General features: G+C 40.8%; 1 protein-coding gene across 1 annotated transcript; it reads left to right on the top strand.

Moving 5' to 3' along the window:
• Positions 1–2: 2 nt before the first annotated feature.
• On the top strand, positions 3–4,877 carry si:dkey-21e13.3 (uncharacterized protein LOC100150043 homolog). Its single transcript, XM_051417872.1, has 5 exons — positions 3–366; positions 2,284–2,391; positions 3,119–3,241; positions 3,431–3,556; positions 3,892–4,877. Exons 1-5 carry the CDS (start codon positions 273–275, stop codon positions 4,362–4,364), a joined length of 924 nt encoding a protein of 307 aa, XP_051273832.1. The 5' UTR covers positions 3–272; the 3' UTR covers positions 4,365–4,877.
• The last annotated feature ends 17,302 nt before the right edge of the window (positions 4,878–22,179 follow it).

Genomic DNA, 22,179 nt, shown 5'->3' with positions numbered 1-22,179 from the left:
AGTGGGGATTTGCTCTGTATTAACCCCGAGAGGGGACAGAGAGCCAGCTGGAGTACAAGGAAGACAGACCAGATAGACGTGTGCAAAACATAGACAACAATTTGTTTTTGATCAAAACAACAGTGCAGGATGGGTAGGGAGTGCAGCACTGGGATTAAAGTGAGATGGAGGTTGAGGTAGTGAAAGGAGAATAACAATAAGAGAAGTGCAGGAAGATGTCAACCTGAGAAAGTTTCACCACCAGCTGTGCAGAGACGGTAGGACAGAGGAGAATGGGACACCCTAATGTGCCACTCATGTACACTTACACACGTCCACACAGGGATAAAAGCAGATCCAGTCGACTGCAACCCTACACACCAAACGGTGAGTGGAACAGAACCATGACTGATGGTTTACAGTCTCTGGGATCTTGATATTGGCTTTGACATTAATGTGGTTGTAATTCCTTTACTCATAGTAGCTGCACGCTTTGTTTCGGTCCGGCTTCACACGTGGGACGTGCTTGTGCAACCAGACTTCAATACTGTTGGCCACTGAGTAGCTTAATTAGACAATCAAAGGGTTAACTCAGTATTAGTTGTTGAAGGGGAGAAAATGGTATTAACTCACACACATTTTCACAGCCAGAGACAAGATTAAAACTTATCCATAAAGGACCATGCAACTGTTATACGTTCATTAACTTTAAATATTTTGCTGAACACGGATGCATCCTTGATTGTCTTAGATTTGTCAGTGTGTTTTTCCAACCGCTCCAGGGAGCCTTTGTTTACTGTTTATTTCTGTAAATCAATTAGCAGCCTCTTGAGACTTGCTTGAGTTGTGTAGTCCATCACAGCGAACATCAATGTTGCATTAATTTTTTATTATAATTGTGTGGTTATGCAGTTTTAAGTACAGGTTGATTGCACTGTTTTACCTTTTCACTAAAATGATTTCAAGAGGCGGGGAACTGATTTTCACATCGTATGGAAATGACTGGAAACCAGTAGCTGCAGGGAATAGTAGGAAAAACACACTGAAATGTGTCAAACACAGCAGCTCAGTTGTGATGAAGTATTCATTATTTCTAGTAAAGGAGGCTAAAACATTCAAAACCACTGCTATGGCCTCGTAATATGCTTGCGTCTTCAGTTAATGGTCTGGTGTTTAAGTAAGGAAAAGACAGTAATAACTTCTGCTAAGCACTATGTGTCATTGTAAGTTCCTTAAAGGCCCACTCAAAAGAATCGGGTTGGCGACTGGAGTGTTCTATATTAGCCCAGATCAGCCGAAATAAAGTGACAAGGAAAGTGCTATTTAAGGATGAAGTGTCCTTGACCATGAAGCCAAACGAGACAACAGAGCGAAACTGTTGTGGGCAGCCATCTATGCACTGTTGCTGTAAATTCATTTAATTAAATGAGTGGCATAGTCAAATAAAGCTAGTTTGTGAACCAGATACCCCCGTTGGTATGGTTCTATCCTGGGTGGAAGTTTATGGATGGCAGAATGGGGCAGGTTGTTTCAACAAGTATTTGATGAAGTGGCATTAAATCTGGTAAAGAAATTCATGTTTCCCTTGGGATTAACTGTAATAACTTTGATAATCCCTTAACTTTACATCACCAGGTAATAAACTTAATTTGTCAGTACGGTTTGTTTTCAAATACCTTCAAAACTACTGACATTATCACCAACCTGTGCTGTACTTTATTTGGAGCTTTTTTCAGAGCTGCCATTTTGACATGAAATAGAGTAAACACAGGTGTTACTAATGATATGACTCTGCTACACTAAATGGAACAGAACCTTAATTAGTATCATAGGGAACAGATGTGTTTACCCACCTATATGTCAAAATTGCTGCTGTGAAAAAGGTCTAATGTGAGCGTTCTAACACACTAAACTAAGATGGTGAGTTATACACATCATACTAAACATCAACAGCTTATTGTGGGCACTCAAGAAATGTCTGGACATTGGGTCTAAAACCAGACAGAGCAGAGTTTGACATCTGGGTGTTCTGCAAGTGGGATGTGTAGGAATAAAGTGTATTTTTTATACATTATTTACAGGATTTTTTACTCCTGTTCCCATGGAGGCTCTCAGTACTGAGTTTATAGTCCCAGTAGTTTTTCATTTACATGTTTTTCATGACATTTGTTTTATGGGCAGCTCTTCCTCTCTCTCACGCAACTGTAATGACATTCATATTTCCAATACAGCCTCCACACCTGCTGGCCTTTCTTTTTGTGTGCCCCATTTTATGACTCTTAATGTGTCTCCATTTCCCCACAGACAACCTGAACAATGCACTAGGAGCTATTAGAGTCCTGGGCTTGGAACTGATTGAGGATGAACTTAAACCACATCTGAATACAGTGCTGATCAATATAAAGGAGAGGAGTGAGTTCATTTGCACTCTTTCACACTGCGACATCGCCTTTCTAATTGGAATATATCTCAGGCTATGCTATCCCTCAAGGCTCAGCTATAACATTATCTGTTAGACAGCATTAAATATATTGCAATGTGTCATAGGTTTCATGGTATAATGAGGTGTTTCGGGGTTATATTTTTGTGTCAGTATGTCTTTCATTTGATGTGATTTGAATTGCAAAATGCACACAGTCCTGCTGCCATATGCAATTTACATATTTATGTGTTTTCGTACGGGCATACCTCGAGACATCATGCCTCCCACTCTTGTGGTAGCTATATGTGTCATTAAAGCTTCCCATTTTGAACGATAAAACCTGAAGCAAAAGGCAAGCAGCAAGGAATGGGGAGCTTGAGGTTGAGAGGCTGTTAAGGGATCAGGTGCATGACAGTTGTAAGTCCTCCGTAGACGTTAAGCTGTATTTGTGTCTCCTAGCAAGAGAGTAACAGGGGGCTACAGAGGAGGAAGAGGTAAAGAAGGGTCAAAGATATCATCAGAGCTTAAAAAGACTAAAATATTCTATTCTATTCTGCTCTATTCTGATTAAAGGACAAGTCATAAAAAAAATACACCTTGATATACCTCATGTAGTGTCATCTTTCAAGCCTAAGGTTTTTTGGCTTTGGTTGTAAATATGTTTATTGTGTATTTTGTATGTGTTTTGTTCACATGTGTAATTCCACTTATGTCCAGACAAGGGCGCTGCTGAGCAGGTAGTGGTCAGTGGGATCCTACCAATTCTAGCCCTGTCTCTGAGGCACAGAGGGCCTCTTACACTGCTGACTGCAAAACTAGTGGCTGAACTCGCCAAGGAATGTAAGTTATTTATGTATCTTATTTATAAATGAAGTTTATTAGATCCATCATATGTTGGTTGATTGCTGGAGCCTCAAGCCTTTCATTATCTGTTGTCTGCCCCTAAAACCTGCTTAATTGTCTTTATTCTTTATACTTTTGTCAGTGTAGCTTTACCTTCATTCATTGAGTTTCTTTGCTTCGTGTCAGCTGTGGTTCGTAAAGGTTTTGGTGATGCGGGCTTGGTCCCGGCTGTTCTCTCTGTGCTGACCAGTAGTGATGAAGAACTGCTCCTTCACGCTGCAAGGACCATCTCACGCATGTCTTATGACAGCCGTAAGTAAAGTTAATCAGTAAAAATACTTCAATTTGAGTTCTGGAAATGGGCTCCCTGTTTTCTCAGTGCTTCATTTTGTTGTTTGTGTTCTTCAAATCACGTGTTTAATGCATATGTGTATTCCATACAAGATTTAAAGCCTTCCACTTTGCATTTTACATTGTTTGGTATCAGGTCAGACAGCTGTTGTTCCTCTTTGGCAAAAAAAGAGTGCCACTGTTATGAGGCTATCTGGCTGATGGTCTTGTGAGGTTTACACTTATTGTACCAATAACTTTGACCAAATAGATGTTTCAAAATGCAACACACTGTAAACAACTATTGTCGCCTTCAGCTAAGCTGCAGGAACAGTTACTACGTCGAGGTGCAGTTCCTCGTCTTGTTGCCATCCTGCTCCGTTTTCCTGATAAGGAGGCCCTTGAGGAGGTGTGCCTTCAGGCCCTCTGCAACCTCTGTGGCATGGGAGTGGTAGAGGAGGCCGGCATGGTCTGGGAGAGGGGAGCGTCTGTGAGGCCAGGGGAGTCTGTTTTCCATGGCGTCTCTCCTCACACCTGTGGTTTTGCCTCCTCTGTGACTCTGGTGTGTGTGTCTCAGTGGGCGCCAGGTCAATACGGCGTCAACATTGAGGTTTTCCAGCGCTGCTCCTCCTCTTTCTGGGGCCTTCACGGGAACAAGCGGACTGCTCATTGGTTCCCGTTCTCCAGCTTGGGAAGCTTTTCAAATCCCTTGAGGTTGATCAAGTTCTCTACAAGGAATGTTCCCCGAACCAAAAGTCTGAAGACTCGCGTGTTTCACACTTTCCTCTGACAGCTTAAAGACTGCAAACATGGTGGCCTTACACCACCGATTATTGGTACGCACCAATACATCAGGGGAATGTTTACACACCATACCCTGGACATGCACACTTGGATATATTCAGACTGCAAATGCTTCCAAATGGCTCCTATCTGTTCCTGCTGATGTTGATCTTATATTTGTTTTCTTTTTGTTGCTATTCCTTGGCTCAGCTTGCAGATGAGACAATTACTGTTTGTTTTCTGTGCAATAATTGAATCAAGGATAATGGAAAGGCTATAAATCAATTTAAAGTATAACATGAAAAGCTTAAAATTAATATATAATGATATCCTTGTTGATTTGTTTACAGGTGCTTGAAAAAATTTATTTTCTTTCGTTGGCAGCCACATTTATGAATTTCTTTTCTACAGTGCAAGTGTATCAGTTTTGATTATGGCTCATTCAGTGTTACCCGACAAGTATGATTATATGGATATCTTTAATGCCCACATTAAATAATAAAATACTTTAAATTTTTAACGGTGAATGTGTCTGAGTATATTTTAAAAGGTTATTTTTGACAGTCTTTATATACAGGTTATGCGATTCAAAAATACCGGCAGAAAACACACGAGCAACAAACACATAACACAACTGAAGAACTCAGAATACGCATTAGAATTAATATTTAAAAAAATAATAAAACCACTACTGCTACAACCCCCCAACTGTACAGTATGGATGCTAGTTGAGTTGTAGTATTTCCTTTATATTGTCAAACCTGCTTTGCTGTTTTTCCCCCTGTTCACTCATCATAATTCTTGGAGCACTGCATCAACATGAGCCCCAAGATGGCGAGCTAAGATGCCATATGTTGCCTCCTGGAAACTCCAGATGTGCGAGAACCTTGGCCGCTGGGCTAAATCATCTGATTCAAAAGGGTTTTAGTCTTCAGGGAAAATGAGTATGGAAGTTGTGAGAACAAAACCTTGCCAGCTAGGACACTAATTGCCTGAGTCTCACATTTAATCTACATCATGTGTCTTGCCTCACCCAAAGTAGCATAAAAGTTTGACAGAAAGTTGCACAGTCTGAAGGTGAAAGTGAACCATTATTCAGAATCAGAATCAGAATCAGAATCGGGTTTATTGCCAAGTAAGTTTTTACCCAAGGAATTGGCCTTGGTCCGTTGGAGCATAAAAATCACACACAATATATATTCTCGACAAGAACAGCTAACAAACAAGCAAATATCTCATCAGTTGTCTGTTCTCTTACACACTGTGTCAAACTTGTGTGGAACAGCCAGCTTTGCTGAACCAGCTTGATTACAAGAGTTTAACACTAGATGGCATGGGTGTGCTTCGTAGAAACCTCTGTAGTCTTTGTACAGCGCAATACTAAAGAAACAGAATGCCAGTTGGTGACTTAGTACACGTGCCTACACACATGGACTGAATCTAATAATGACAAGCTGTCTGACTGCATATCTCAGTGGATATTCTCAGATATTTACATAGATTTAATTGGTTTGCTTTCCCCCGCTGATATGAAAGCGGTTTGTGAATGTGCCTATAGTTAAATTGAGTGCTTGCCCTTTGACTGTACGTCTGTTAAATACAAATGCTAACACAAAGATAGACACAAGTGTATCCCCTCTCAATCTTTCTCCTATTTCTCTTCCTCTAATTACCTCTCTTATTGGTTCCATTCAGCTCCAGGCGTCCAAACTCAGGGGCACGTCCTCTAATCAATCCTAACTTTATTACTCTGGGAACCACTTAAATATTTGATGTGATAGAGATGAAGCTTTGGAATTATTTACAGGTAGACAAGAGGTGCACACACCTATCCGTGACTAACTTGATTGTCCTCTAGTGGAGAACTGGTTCACTGTGCAATCGTCAAAGTGAAACAAAAGCATTTTTACATAAGAAAACAGACTTATAGGCAGTCTAACAGCCATCAATATTCTCATTACGTGAGATAATTGGTGCATTAGTGTCTGTGTGAATCAGACCAAATTTATTTTTACATGGCAGCAAGCATTTGTCTGGCATGCCAATAAACTCCTGGAATGAAAAGACATTTGGTCTGGTGAGGTTTACGCCTGTGAGTCAGGGCCCAGAAACAGTAACCAGAGGTGAGAAGCTCAAACTTGTTAAAACAGAGCTAAAAGGTCGGGTCAGAGAGGATTTTATCTGCTGTCAGCAGCAGCGCCTTCACTACTCACCCAGCGAGTCCTGTCAACATGCTGTTTTCACAGGGCCAGTAACAATGTGCACATGATTGGATTATATAAAGAACAGTGAATAAAAAAGATGTAAATGTTTATTTTAGTTTTCTTCTGTATAAACAATACTGCACATAACATAATTGCTATAACACAGATTTTGTTTATATGGGTTCAGTTTGTGCCTCTCAGACATTTGAGTCACAGCATCTGATTTTCCAAAAAGTACCAATTTTTGAAAAATCTATGTTGTTTAACAACACTTGCCGCTGTTCTGAAGGTATTTTCAGAATCCTCAAAGACTCTTTTAACTAGCTGGCTGAAAAAATATTCCATCTGTTACGTAATAAAAAAAGATATTGAACCTGTTTTCCAAGTTGTGCTTCTTTCTCCTCATCCAAACAAAGATGGTAGCCAGAAGTGATTCCAACTCAGATATAAAAAAACAACCTGAACTGAAGTAACAATACAAATACATTCACTTACATCAATACATAGACATTTACATATACATTTTTTCTTTTCTTTTTTCTTGCGTTTTACATAAGAGCAAGGGCAAATCCCTGGATTAGGAAATACAGTCACAACTAGAGAAATGGGTTAAAATCTGTTTTATCATGCAAAAGACAGAATATTACATATATCATCAGAGCAGGAGCTCACTGGCTGAATTTGGTAGCAGCTGTTAAGAGAGGCATAGGGCATGTGATTGGCTGACACGTGAGGGATCTATGATATATTTCAGTTTATTATATATTTTACACAGGTATTTATTTCATAATGTCTCTTATTTGTTTAATAATGCAGTTCCTAAAGACTTACTGCCATACTGCTGGAATATCAATAAAATATACTTTTTTTGGAGTTGTTGCCTGAGTCTTTGCACAAACATGTGATGCGGCAGGCTCATGAAGTGTTTAATCAATGGGTCTACTTCCTCTCTGTAATAGGAGATGCAGGAAGCCTGCATATATTACTTTTAATATAAGACTTATTAATAATGCATGATGAACTTTGCATTATATGCCCTCAAACCCAGATAACATGGCAGAAGACTGTTTTATTGCTTGTCTTTGCAAATGAGTCATTTAAACTTTAATCCTCTCGTTGTTTTTCTGCAGAAACAACTCCATGTAATTGCATTAGGATTTCATGGCACAGAGATTCCAATTACTGCTTTCGTCATTTCTCCATTGTGGCCTTCGTTATTCTTAGCCTGTAGCATACTTCAGCGATAGACAACAATGATCCACCTTGTTGACTCGCAACACGCACTCATTCTCATTTGATGTGGACACACAAACAAAGCACAAAATATGACAGCAAACACAGAGACACAGATAATGCCAGACTAACACAACATCTGCACACAGTAAACACACACACACACACACACACACGAACAAACAGAAGATGCAGGAGGGGTTTCATTTCAGAAAGTGAATGCAATCACTTTGATAGATCCTTCCGCAGGGGTTTGCTTCTTGTCTTTAAAATACTGATTGTCAGGCAGATAAGATGATGGACCCCTGATTCTCTGCCTCTCTGACAACCCGCTGCCTTTGCAGCCAACCAAATTCTCACTTATGGACCTCTGTGACAGGTCGATGGCAACTCTCATCAGCAGAGATTCAGGATTAGCATTAACCAATCGATGCGTCTGTCAAATGCAAGTGAGTTTTTGGACAGATCCACTCGACTGGATTGTGTGCCCTTCGTACTTGGGACGGTGGTGGCCTTGACCTTAGGGAAGAGAGCTTGTGAGAGGAGTTTGAATCAAAGCCAGGGGAACATCAACAGTCTGTCTCATGGGTCCATTAAGCGAGGCACTTCAAGAAAAATACACGGTCTTTCATGTCATCTACATACCATTTCCACAGAACTGACTGAAGTACACAAACACTGCTCATTTCCTTCAGTTTGGTTGCACTGGCAGAATCTTAAACAACAGTGACAAGTGCTTTATTTGATCAAGGACCAAACATCTTGGGAATAAATACAGCAAGACATAATTTTATCAAAGTGAGCAAATACATATTTTCACACATGTTGGCCCAATAATATCATCCTAAAAAAAGACATATGTTAGTCTGATTGTCTATCTTATCATCCTATATGACAGATATAATATATGACAGGATTAGGAAATTGTTTCCTTTATTCAGCTAAAGATTCCCACTTTATCTCAACCTTCCTCGGCATAAGAAACTGATTTCTGACTGACAAGACTTTTGGACATTTGACAGAGAATTGGCATGAGTAATATCTGGGATCCTGTCACCATCAGCTGTGACTTCTGTGTAGGTGGAGAAAGAATTGCAATATTCATGCACGTCAAACGACCAATGTGTTTCAGCTGCACTGCATTCTTGTCTAATTAGATAAAGCTATGGCGAGTGTTCAGTAAGGATTTATAACTCTATGGGTGAATTTCTTTTGTGTGTCAGCAGTTGATTATTGTAGCCATTTGTAGAAGTGTTGATCCTATTAATTCGTGAACTTACTACATTTCCTGGGTAACACCAACATTGACCCTTAGTGATTCTTCAAGCTCTTCTAGTCAAGTCACTTTGGAGTATGTGATGGCCTTGCTAACAACACTGGAGCTAGATGAAGAACTCCAACATCATGTTGTTGTTGTTCAGTTGACTGCTGCCCAAATAAACCTGTGATGACTTTCATTCACCTGCTGTTCATTAACCTTAAAGAACGTTGAAATGACAAATTGTCAGTAAAGCCATCCATGTCCATCCAGTGAGAGCTCACTCTGAGAATGAGTCTCACTTAAAATTCTATTGTACAAAATGTTTTAGTTGGCAGTTTGGATTTTTTATTAGAACTTTGTCTCCCTGCTGATTTGCTATTGGATTCTGAGGGACTGACACCAATTTTACCTGCACTTGAAATAGCATCTGAATGTGATTTCACATTGTTTACTTACTATAACACAGTGGAAATGTCATAAACGATGTTATAGCTGTTTGTTTTCAGTTTTATGATATTTTTCAGTGGATTCTTTCCTTCATTTCAGCTCGTGGAGCCACGCAGACACCAAAATTTAAATCAGAAGACAATCAATTTAATAAGATCGGGGAAATGAAATTTCATGTACTAACAACAGTGGAAGCAGTCAAATGCAATTTCATCCAGTGTCAGCTAACACACCTGTGGTTGCCCCGTCACGGTATGATGCTGCACCAGGTTGTGACAAGCAGATGTTAAACTCAACACCAAACACCAAAGAGCCCACCACGTCCCAGACAGCTTATTTTTACCCAGAGATGTCAGAGAGCTGAATGGTCGGTTCAAACGCCGGCTCCTTCACTTCTATTTCTGAACTGACATCACAAGCAAACGCGGCACAGATGTAGCTCTCTCCCTGCTGCTATGAGCGACAGAATAAGGCTAGTACTGGAACAGGCAACAACAACCACGACAAAAACACTGAGGCTGCGCTTCAGGCGTGTGTGTGCATGTAAATGTGTGCGTGTAGTGGTGGGTTGGTGGGAGAGGAGGCCATCTGTCCTGGCCTATTACGTCCATCACAGGAGGGCCTTTTCACACACACACACACACACACACACACACAACCTCATAGATGCTGTGGCTCATAGATGGTGTCAGAAAGGACAGTGTACGACTAATTGTGGACTTTGTTTTCACAAACAGCGTTTTGTTTAATGGCTGTTTTGAGAGAATATTGCATCATGACATTATCAGCGGGGGGAAAGTGGGAACATGGAGAAGGGACGGAGGGAAGGGCAGAGCGGTGGCGCACAGAGATGACACGGCAGATGGTTGATTGGAGATTATCACCGTGGGAGGAAACGCCAGGAAGCCAATTAGGGGAGGGGACAGTGACACGCAGACGGTGGGAGAACCAATCAGAGTTCTTCATACTTCACTGTATATTTCAGACTTTAGAGTGTAAATCTTCAGCCCAAAAATATACCGCTAATGAATATAACAAGGACAAACTGAATCATGGGGTTGCAATGTAAAACAAAAATTACACAGTTTATTTATGAATGTTTGTTCATTTTCCAGACATGCAAAAATTACAATTTTGATCACACATCCTATCTGAGTGAGATTGTGTGTGTGTGTGTGTGTGTGTGTGTGTGTGTGTGTGTGTAAAGCTAGATGTTTGTGTGTGTTTATTAGTCCAAACCTGGAGGTGTGCAGCGAGTTCCGCGAGCTCCGTGCTGCAGACTTAATGAACAGTTTTTAGAGCTGATTATGGCTGAGACCTCTGGGACGTACTTTTAATCAATGATAAGTGACAGCGAAGTGTGTGTGTCTGTGTGTGGGAAAGATGGTGAGGGAGGCTGGCGAGAGAAAAACAAAAAAAGAGACAGTTACAGACTGAGACGGAGAGACAAAGATAGAAGGCAGAATGTAAGATGAGTCACACGCAAAGCAAACAGAAAAAGAAGAAAAGATAGCAGCCAGACAGCAATGAAAATAAGAGAGTTGACTTTGACAAAAACATCAAAATGGTCCTCGAACTCTTTTTCTTCAACCTGCCGTTTTCTCTCCATTTACAGTTTTGTTTTTCATCAATTTTTTTCTGCTTTCTGTGTCTGTTTCAACAAAAGTCTCGACTCACTGTTTCCCACAGCCTGTGGGTATACGGTACATTATGTGTCGCTGTCATTCTGCTCAATAGTGATGACAGTGTCAGTGAGCGTGGCTATCACTTTGTTTCAAAATGAATACAACTCCCCTGACAGGCTATACCTTGGACAACTCTCTCTTCCTCAAGGGTCTGGTGCAAAATGTGATCAAAAGTTCCATTAAAAAACGTTTTATATAGACGTATTCACTTCACACAGCAAACACACACACATACAGCGTTAGGGGGGGCTGAGGCACATCTGTTTTAGAAGTATCAAGGCTTCCCTGGTACCTGTGACTCACCAGTTTAGAGCTCGAAGCTGGAGGCTCTTAAACACACAAGACAAACTCCCTGCGTTTCATTTAAACTGACGAAGAGGAACGTAATCGAGTTGTAAAAGCTGGGCTCTGAAGCAAGCCAATTAGTTTCAGCGTGGAGGAAACAAGACCTGTCAGTGAATGTGTGAAGGGCAGTCGAAGAGAGTGAGAGAAGCAGTGAGAGGGAAGGGTTTATGCTAATATGTGTCTCACTGCTGCTCCTTGTCCTGGATATTTAAGGCCTGGAGGAGGCGAACCTGAGAGTTAAAACCTCGCGTGACCCCTGGAGAAGCACTTTGCCTGACACCGGGATGATTGACTGCGCTGATGCTGAGAATATGCAAATGTATTGAACTTTTCCACGGTGCAAGGTTGAAATTGAGCTTGGGCCAAATTGGACAATTAGCTTTGGAAGAGTGGGAAAAGATGGCACAGAACATGAACAGACAAATTCAATTAAATTAAATACGAATGAGAATGAATGTAAAATCAGTATTATGCAGTTATACACAGGTATGACCTGTAGGGCACTATGGCTACCCTCGCTCTTGCATTTGCACATAAATACTACTTTTCAACCTGCTCCACATTAGGCTTCTTTTACATTATTATATCCAAAATTAAGAGAATCATACCATCAATCATTAAAACTAGACTTCTAGAGTGTGAGGCTGTAGTCCAACTAAATGCTAAAGTAAGCATGCTAAAATGCTGACAATGACAATACTAACATGCTGATGTTCACCAGGCGTTCGCCACCATCTCAGTGTAGCGTGTAGTCAACATTATGACCTGATGGTGGCATTAGATTAAATATGATTGGCTCGCCAAAGTCACAATACAATACGATTCATCCTGAGGGAATCGTGAATTGATTTACCAAATTTAATGGCAATCCATCACACTGTTGCCAAGATATTTCACTCAAAACCATAAAGAGGAAAAGTCAGAGGAGCACTAAAGTAAAAGGTACTCATCTCTCAAGACCACGTTTGTGCCAATCAATCAGTAACTGTTTAGATAAGTGACCTGCTGGTGGCGCTAGATGAAAAGACAGCAGCTCATCAAAGTCATTAGGATTAGCCTCTGGCCATCATGGGTATATGTGCCAAATTTTATGGCAATCCATCCAATAGTTGTTTATACATTTCACAAAAAAATCCCTAGAGCCACTCTGCTAGCAAGAAAAAATAAATTCCTGTAAAAGAAACGCCTGGACAACAAATGACACATCAGTGACAAATAATATAACAATTTTTAAGTAAAAACCCCTCTGTGTTCAAGCCTATAATCAAAAGGTATTATCAATACATCTTGTTCCTCCCAGTCAAAATGTGACTGATTGAGGCCAGGCTCAGCACTGCTCTTCAGCAACCCTCCCAAGCCTAATTAAGATACTTGGCTGATTACAGACTTGTCTGATTAGGCTGTTCATTATGTCTGCCCAGGGTGAGAGCTTTCACACTGGCTGCAGACAATCTTTGATATCACTGAACAACACTGGATGGATACAAGCTTAATGGAGCTTAATGGAGCACATTTTCAGTCTTTGATCCCTCTTGAAAACATCATCAACAAGTATAGGTGCCTCTTGATCATCCGCAAGCAACACGGCCGCCACGTCAGCACTTCTGAATTTGTTTTTCCTACTGTCCCCACCTCCCATATCTCCCCAGATTGAAAGACAAAGCTGCCAGGCTTCCCTTCTCGTCCTCCCCCTCCTCTCCTCTTATTTCTTCCCGTCTCGCCTGATCTGTCAAAGAGTGTCTCCCAGCCATCACTCTGTCTGACAGACGGACTATCTCTGAGTCGTCAGTCACTCCACTGCCTCTCTGCAGCCGTCATCTTAAGCCGGCAGGGACACCCCCTGCAACACAGCCGTCACACAGCAAATGAAGAGCGGCCCCATGTCTCCTGAAATGGGGGAAGCATGAGAGGAATATTTGTACTGATTAAGGAGCCTCCCTTCTCATGTGGTCATTAGCATTGCTATCAGTGGTTGTAAAGTGAATTTTAATTGTCAGGATGAGGTTTGACCTTGAATTTGGAGAGTGTATTTCAGCTTTAATCAGATGTAACACACTCTGCCCCTTGAACTATAACAGCATGCCACTTGAAATAGTTTTACATCCTGTTTGCCAAAAGTAAAAACTTGATTGCAGTATCCCTCAGGTTACAGGTGGCTAAGTTCAGAGAAGATGACACATTTTTAGAACTGCTTTTCTTTGCCTGATCCAAGATACAAGTGTCCAAAAAAAGAGAATTTCAGTTCCAACACTGGGCCATAAATTAATAAAAACAACCGTAGACAAAAAGTGAAGCTAAAAAAAAAAAAAAAAAAAGGTGAAAAATTCTATTGGGACAATCTGGTTGATACAGAGGAGTAACACACAAACGCATGTCACTGAATGTCAGAGACAAGAATTGCCAGTTGCTTTGTGGAAAATGAAATTTCCCTTCAGCGATGACTTTTTCTGACAGAATTAGAAATTAAAGGTTGGTGTAAAAGTGACAGAAAAAGTTGTGCTCTGTGATAATAGTTTGGAACAGTTTGCACAGTTTACCTTCAAGTTGTAGAGGATGGAGGTAATTTACAACAGACGAGCAAAACTCCAAAGCCAATTTTTAAATATTCTTAAAACCAGCACTATTTATGTCACGTTTCTTTGCTTGTAGTCTTTTACATCCTCGCCCACTGCTAGAGTTAGTTACCTTTACAGGTTACCCTTCACTAAAAGTAGTAATACCACCATGTGAAAACAGACTTACAACAATGCATCATATTTTATTACATAAATAGCTAGTCCTGCCTCTTGTCACAGGTATCAGCAAAATAATCAAAATGAAAACCAGTATTGAAAATCAGTTTCTTTAATCAGCAACTGAAAGATCCAACGATCCAAAGATCCAAACAGGACGGATAAAACCACCATTGTTGTTTCTGATAAAGCAATGCCAGCTGTGCTTTATCGAAAGGTACCTGAATCAGCTTCCACTGCAGAAAACCAAATCTGTATCAAATTGGTTTTCCTGCAGTGTTTTGTTTGTAGGTTATGACACTCGTGTTTTTGCCTATTTGGGATTACAGGCTGGTGGAGTTTGCCAGATAACATCTTTGGCTACACCAGTGGTGTGTCCCTCGGAGGTGACTTCCATTTAGACTCAGGCAGTCAGATGGAGATGTGAAGTTATTAATGTATTTCCCCTCAAAGCATGACAGATAGCTTGCACAACAGTTGAAAAAATTGAAAAAGGGAGGTGTAGTTGTAGTATTAGCATGTAAATGTGTTTGTGTGTCATTCTTGATATAGATATACCCACAGGTTATTATGATTATTAATGTGTTGTGGTCTTTCTCATTCCGTATATTGATATACTTCCATAGCTTTTCCTATACAATGGGCTTTTCGAGATAAAATGAAATTGTAAAAGGGAGACAGAGTGCATACAAAATGCTAATCATAATGTACTGCACCCTCAATGAATCACATATGTTTTAAGTGATAAACCCAATGCACTCACACGTTTTGTTTTTTGTAGAGAGTGATTTACCAAGTAGATTCTGCATATATTCATATTCATCGCCGCTCTTCTCTTAAATGACGTCTCTCCACTCTGTATGTTTCGTCAGACACTGTTTTCAGTATCCTCGGGTAAACAAAGACAGTACACTGTTGGTTAGTGCTCTAGTTTGTCCTTAGCTAATAAAAGCAGCTCTTCAGTCAACAAGTGAATGAGTGAATAAAATTAAAAAAACTTGCCAACTCACCAAATACAGATGACAATTGTTTGGTGTCGTGTGTTGTTTGAAGTGGCATCAAGAGCAGTTTCCAGTCCAAACATTCAACACTGCTGCTCACACAGATGCCCAAAGTGACCTTGTTCTGTCTGTGTATTCACAGAATACAATGTTTGTGTGTGTGTGGGTGGGCCTGAGTTTTTATATATTCTGTGTATTTCCCAGGATAAGGGTGAGGGCGTGATGCTTTTGCTAGGATGATGAGAGAAGATGAACTGTTGATTAAATCAAGTGTGCATGCAGGGATGTAATGGAACATATTATCATATTCTTTATTATGGGAAATTAACAAGAAATCGTAGTAAATACTCGCTACAGCTCCCATGAAAATTTACCAGCGAGACTGCATTTTACACCTCTTCACTTACGTCATCATAATTCACCAAAACCGTCTTCTAAAGCTATTTTTTATCATTTTTTTGCTGTAATCTCTGCTGTTTATACTAACTGCAGCCCCTTAACTCGCCCATGTACTCAACTCTTTTCCTGAAGGGCTTATGGGTAATGGTGTTCATCAAACAAAAAAAGTCATATTAAAGGACTAGTGTGTAGGATTTAGTGGCATCTACTGGTAAAGTTGCAGATTGCAACTAACCTGTCTGTATCTGAAGACCTGGGAATGAGAACGGGTTGTGAAGTTTGCAGGAGAAACTAAGGTGACTGTGAAACCTGCAAAAAACGCTAAAGTCCGTATCTACAGTGGTTTTGTCCGTTGTGGGCTAGAGTAGAAACATGCGGCGGTTCAACATGGTGGACACCATGGACGGCGACTAGGGGCATCTGTAGATAAACACTGCTCACTCTAAGGTAACAAAAACACAATGATTCCTATATTCAGGTGATAAAACACAAATACCTTTGAATATTAAATTCTATTTCTGCCACTAGATCCTCCTAAATGTTACACACTAGACCTTGAAATAATCTAAGTGAGCCACACGACAGTTGAGAAAGGATTTGTTCCGAGGCTATATTTTTAGTCATTAACATAGTTACAAATGTCAATGTGATTTATAATGACATTTTCATTCTTCTGGAACAGAACCTGGAACTTCGCCTCTCTATGGGGGGCAATATAACAGCAGAAAAATATCCTTATTTTGACCAAATAAGTGCACAAGTAACCAAGGATTCTGCTCCTACACACAGACGTGTGTGTGTGTGTGTGTTGTTATGTTCATAATGACAGCCATTAGTTATCAGCATCTGTCTCTTTGCTGTATCCCTCCACAGATCCTAGACCAGCAGCCCTGAGCTGACATTGAGGCCAGCTGTTTCCCTGTGGTCTCATGTGATTAAGACCAGAGGAGAGGTGGGACAGCATTTCCTGGGCGTAGAAAATATGTGAGGAGAAAAGATGGCTGTCAGTCCTCACGGGGCCAACACAATACTTTAATCACCTCGCACCTATCCTCTATTTCATCCTCCCATCCCAGATGCCCAAAACAGCCAGCCAAAAACTGAAGATCATTTTTTATTTCTCCGGTTTTCACATTTCCATTTCCTCTTGTCCTTCTGTGTCCTATTTCTCCGTCTGTTTCTTCCTTCCCATGTCCTTTAACTCTCTTTCCATCTTGTTGTCCTCTCTATTTATTACTTATTGACCCTCTCTCTGTCACTCTTTGTTTCTCTCATACTTTCTCTCTGTGTACTTTCTCTCTGTGCCTCAACATGGAATCTATGAAGACAAATGTGACCCCAAGGATACATGGTATCTATTTTCCAGCCAAAGTCAATCTGCCACCATGTAACGAGGATAGATCCTCACTCAAAAGGACAGAGAGGTGGAGAGAGAGAACAGGGAAGAGGAGAGAGAGAGAGAGAGAGAGAGAGAGAGAGAGAGAGAGAGGATCTATAGCTCAACAAAATAAATTATCATCAGTATTTTTTTAACAATCAGATATTCAGTTCTTTCTTGGCATTTTATCCACTCACCCTCTGTCTTTAAAGGATAAAACTGTTTTTTTATTACAACCTGGGTCTTATTTTTGTAGTTTCGGACATCATTTCCATCAGTTATGTCACAAGAGTAATTGATAGATCTAGAAACATGGCGACGTTGCTACAACAACGTCAGACAGGGTGAGAAAGGAGCAGTCAGACAATCAGAAAGGTTGTAAACATAAGCCAAAACTTTGACCAAATTATCTAATCCTCTGAAGGTAAAACTGAAAGTGAGAGCACCTGAAAATGCATTGCACAGGAAGAATGTGGAGTAATCACAGTAAGTGTAAAGATGTCTCCTAGAAATGTTATTTATATAATACTAATTTGTTTTCCCAATTACGTTGTGATGGAAAATCTAATTGCTCCTCGAATTGGCAGGCAACTTTCATCTCCAAGTGTATGAAATATTACATTTTCATACAAAGCGCTTTGACACCGAAGGGGTTTGAAACTCTAGTCGTGTGTGTGGTTAGGTTTATGTAACAAAAGTTTTTCAGGGTAGCAAAAGACTGTTGGTTATATGTTAATATAGGGAAGGCCTTGTGTCCCGAGGCCACCACCTTTCCCTAACCCATACGCATATGTTGTCTACCAACTCCAGGGGGAAATATCTAGCTAAGCTGCTAAATGCGTCACAATGTTCAGCTAAATTTGCCTGTCTGATGTTTGGTGCTGGGCATTCTACAGTAAGTTTTTGCAAGCTTTTTCACGGAAAACAGTCTGCTGTGCCTGAAACAGTGAACCAAAGTGAACCAAAAAATTGAAGTTGCAGGCTGCTGTACAGCTTAAAAATTAGCTCAAACAGTCTGAACATTGTTTATTGCTTTTACACATAATTTGCTAAATTGTAATGTAAAAACTATTGATCATATCTGCTTAAATAACTTTGTTTTTTCCTCTTAAAGAGTTTGTCTAAAGCGATTTGTTTAAAACCTCTCTGATCATCTGAACACACTTTTTAGCAATGTAGCTGTATTGCAAGATCTCAGTTATTTTGGTAACTAGGTGTTATTAACAATTTTGTTATTACTGACAGGGATGATGGTCAAAACCACAAAAAGAATACAAATCAGATCCTTTAATGAGCTTTGCCTTCCTGTTTGGCCTATTTTCATCAATCAAATGAACATATAGTACTACAAAATGTTAGTGCATGGTGCTTGCTTTAATAAATATAATAAATGCCAATGTGTGTGGAGAGAGTAATGGGTAGCATACAGAGGTTGTGTGAGTGTGTGTGTGTGTGTATTCTGTGCATGGCAGAGTAATTCATTCTGTTGTGACAGTAATTCTGAGGGATTGTATTGATTGGTCCTGATGGAGGCTGTGATACAGAAGGACACTTGTCTCTGTCTGTCCATGGTTCTCTCACTCTCCCTCACACACACACAGAATCAGACACTTGTCTAGAGAGGCCACATCAGTGGATAGAAATAGAAAGTAATCACATAGTTAAGTGATTAGACGACAATTTCAGTCTTCAGTCCACAAAACCATCCTTTGCCTTGCCCTTGTAAAGTCCACCATGTTTTAACGACTGAAAGGGGAATTCAGTGGCAGCTCACTTCATCACTGCCTTGCAGGAAACAGCCCCCTCTTTATTCCCTGGATGTGTTCCACTGCAGATCCATTTTATGTCAAAAAGGCTCATTATGAAAACAATCTTTAAAGCATTATTTTCTTACAATTCGAATTCTTGGCTTTGTCGTCCTTCACCTACAGTCCACTTAAAAAGGAAAGAGTATGAATGAATATGATGTTCTGGGTCAACTACATGATAAGCTGTGACCCTCTGTCATGTCAGTGTGCGCTGTCAGCACAACCTTAGTGGCTGAGCATGACGTTTGACCAGGTGGCTGTCCAATAAAACTACATTTCTCAGGTACTGGGTGTGTTGTATCTCTATTTGCACCGGTTGGTTCAGACCTAACAGGTACCACTCTTCTCATTATTCTGTAATGGCTCTTTAATTGGTCTTTTAATGGAGCTTTTTTCAAGGGCCTAATTGGTGTTTTGCAGCGTAGCCAGCAGTCCCCTCCGCCTGCCAGCGAGAGCAGGGTCCTTAGGGCGCTCTCAGGTGTCTGAGTTGATTGCCTGCCTGCCTGTTTGCTCTCAATCTGTCAGTTCTGCGGCCATGCTGGCAAGAAAGGAAGTGAAATTGCAAGAGAACATTGTGTGTGAGCGTCTGTGTGTGTGTGTGTGTGTGTGTGTGTGTGTGTGTGTGTGTGTGTGTGTGTGTGTGTGTGTGTGTTTTCCTAGTGATGGCGTCTGCATGGCACGCCATCCTTCAGGCGGCACCACGACAGGACCCATCTGCCAGCCAAAACAGAGGGACTGGTCGGAGCAACTCTGGCACAGACTGGCACAAACACAGCTCACCTCACCTCTCCACCTCCCTTTAATAAGCCTTTTCTTTCTCCCAGTCATCCTCCTCTGCATTCATCCAGTTATTGCTCTCCTTTGCAACCCTTATTCCCCACCCCCCCCTCCGCTGTTCATCTTCACCCTCGATTCTCATTTCCATCCTCCTTCTTTGAGAGCAGTGACTTATCCGGCTCTCCTCTCCTCCTCTCACTGCAAACAGATGAGCCTGTCTACTGTCTGTTTAAAATAAAAAATATATAAAGCACACTCTTAACTGAAATCTATTTTTGACTCATACAATGATCCAAGTTATATTTTATTTTTGCATTAAATCCCTTCTTATATTCATCAGTTATCCCTCCCACTCCCTCTCTGAAACAGGTGGGTGGATTAACACAGAATTCCTATTGATTAATCTCACTGAAAAGGCGGACTGCAGTGGGTGTTTTGCAAACCCATTAGTGTTATATTATACTTGCAGACTTAAACTGTCCTCACTGTATCCTATACCTCTGCAGGGTATGCTGGTTCGACCCTCGGAGTACAGAGAGTCAAAGAGTCAAAGGTCGTACAGCTGGGTGACACCGGAGTTTTGAAGTGAGTTGTAGCCAAACTCCATTAAAATTGGTATGTGTGTGTGTGTGTGTGTGTGTGTTTGTTGGCTTGTCTGACCGGCTAATTGGGAGGTGATTATCGGCCCGCCACTGTTGGAGTGTGACTGACAGACTTTCTCGTCAGGTAGCAATGACTCACTCACACAACGACACACACAAACAGGTAGTAACAGCAAACACATGCAGGTGTTTGTCCGTAAATACTAACAGAGCTGATTCGCAGTTAAAACAGATAAAACACAAACACGAGAAATGTGCATAAATAACGCAAAAATACAAGCTTTAGACACATTTTGCGAGGGCACACGCGCACACGCACAAACACACGTTTTTCTGCTTACTCCCACCTGCTCGGTCCATGTTCAGCCATGCAGAAGGTGAATGTTTTTCCATGAGCTTAGTTTATTGAGGGTGAGCAGGTTCAACCTTTACGGAACATGTTGACAGCAGCCGCAGGGGCCAACGTACACATGATAGACAAACCATGATGCTTTTTGGGAGGACTGTCTACCTGGTAACACCGCAGGGAGTTATGAGTGTGCCACCGAATAGTGTCAAGTCTGGTTTGGGAAAGTGAGGCCCCTGTCCAGTAATTAGCAAGCTGCTATAGGGGCAGACTGTTGAGATAGGGCTGCCAACATGACACGGCAAAATTCTGAGCAAACAAAGTTGAGTGTTAATGATGTTTGCAGATTACATTTTGTAGGTATCTCTCAATATGTCAGATGTCCTATTCAGCAGCTTTAGCCAAAAAATCCTAGAACTGTTTTAAAATCCTACAAAATCCAATTTATACCTGGATGTAAACAATGTAGCTGTAATATTAAAGCTACTATAATCCATATTTTTATATTAACAATGGATCAAATTACTATGTATATGTAAAAGGGATGACAGATAATTATTTCTCACCTGCAGTTTCCTCTAGCTCGGAGCTTTGTAACGTCCTTGAGGCCTAGTTTTTGATTTCCTGCTCTGGTTTGGTTCACAATCACCGCTCTCAGCGTTGCATTCACAGGCAAAGCAGACAGTTACTGACTACTGTAACAGGTGAATATACTGTACAATAGTGGAGCAGCTTTAGTAGCTAAAGAGCCATATATTGCTCTCAGGAGTTAGTAGAGATCAGAGAGTAAAAAGGTGAGTAATTATTGGAGTCATCTGGCCAGAAATTGTACAAATAAAAGTTAATGTTCCTCTGTAACTGCTGTGTAAACAGGCAGCTGTTTTGTTGCAACAAGTTGGTCATATCAACTTAAAGGGACATTGTGTAGGAATTTCTCCCATCTAGCGGTGAAATTGTATTTTGCATTCAAACGAAAAGTGCTCTCTAGTGCCTCGCGTTTTCAAATGCGTATTGCCACTACGGTAGCCGTTATGTACCAAGAAGCCTACCTGTCAAGGAGAAAGCAGGCAACTTCAGCGTCCCTTTGAAAGTCTTTCTCCTTCATTAGCTCTTTCCACCTGGGAAAAGCTACCCCGATGTTTACCCTCGTTTTTTGAATTCGCCGGCCACGTTGCCTTTTTTATTCCCTTTTTCGCTTTTTTGGCGACGAGGATTCCTTCTCCTGTGGCTCGGCATAAGTATGATCCTCCATTATTAACTAAAGTGCAGCGCAGACTTTCAAATGTGCCGGGGCAGTGACAAGCGCCTCTCACTGATCTCGACATGGAAGCCTCCACGGACTTGCCCGTCCAATGTATAGACAGATAAGAAATTCTTCACTTACAAGGATAAGTCAGATCATTGGCAGAGGTAATTTTACACCAATGAGGACACATTTATGAATGAAGACATTGATTTTAGCTAATAAAATACTTAAAACACTACAAAATGTCCCTTTAAGTAGTGATTAGAACTCAGTGTTATGTCTACAGTTTGTTTGCGCTGTCCATGGCAAGGAAACAAGATATTTTTGGCTTCGTATTAACAAGTGTATTCCAGTATTT

This window comes from Dicentrarchus labrax, unplaced genomic scaffold, assembly GCF_905237075.1.
Source record: "Dicentrarchus labrax unplaced genomic scaffold, dlabrax2021, whole genome shotgun sequence".
In the NCBI taxonomy this organism is placed as follows: domain Eukaryota; kingdom Metazoa; phylum Chordata; class Actinopteri; family Moronidae; genus Dicentrarchus; species Dicentrarchus labrax.
The sequence above is the reverse complement of the archived record's forward strand: the minus strand, read 5'-3'. Positions and strand labels throughout refer to the sequence as shown.

Excerpts from the sequence above, each read along its gene's own strand:
- si:dkey-21e13.3 (XM_051417872.1), top strand. The coding sequence starts at position 273 with ATGGGACACCCTAATGTGCCACTCATGTACACTTACACACGTCCACAC. Across the intron at positions 2,392-3,118 it reads GATCAATATAAAGGAGAGGA|ACAAGGGCGCTGCTGAGCAG; the intron begins GTGAGTTCATTT and ends ACTTATGTCCAG. Across the intron at positions 3,557-3,891 it reads ACGCATGTCTTATGACAGCC|CTAAGCTGCAGGAACAGTTA; the intron begins GTAAGTAAAGTT and ends TGTCGCCTTCAG.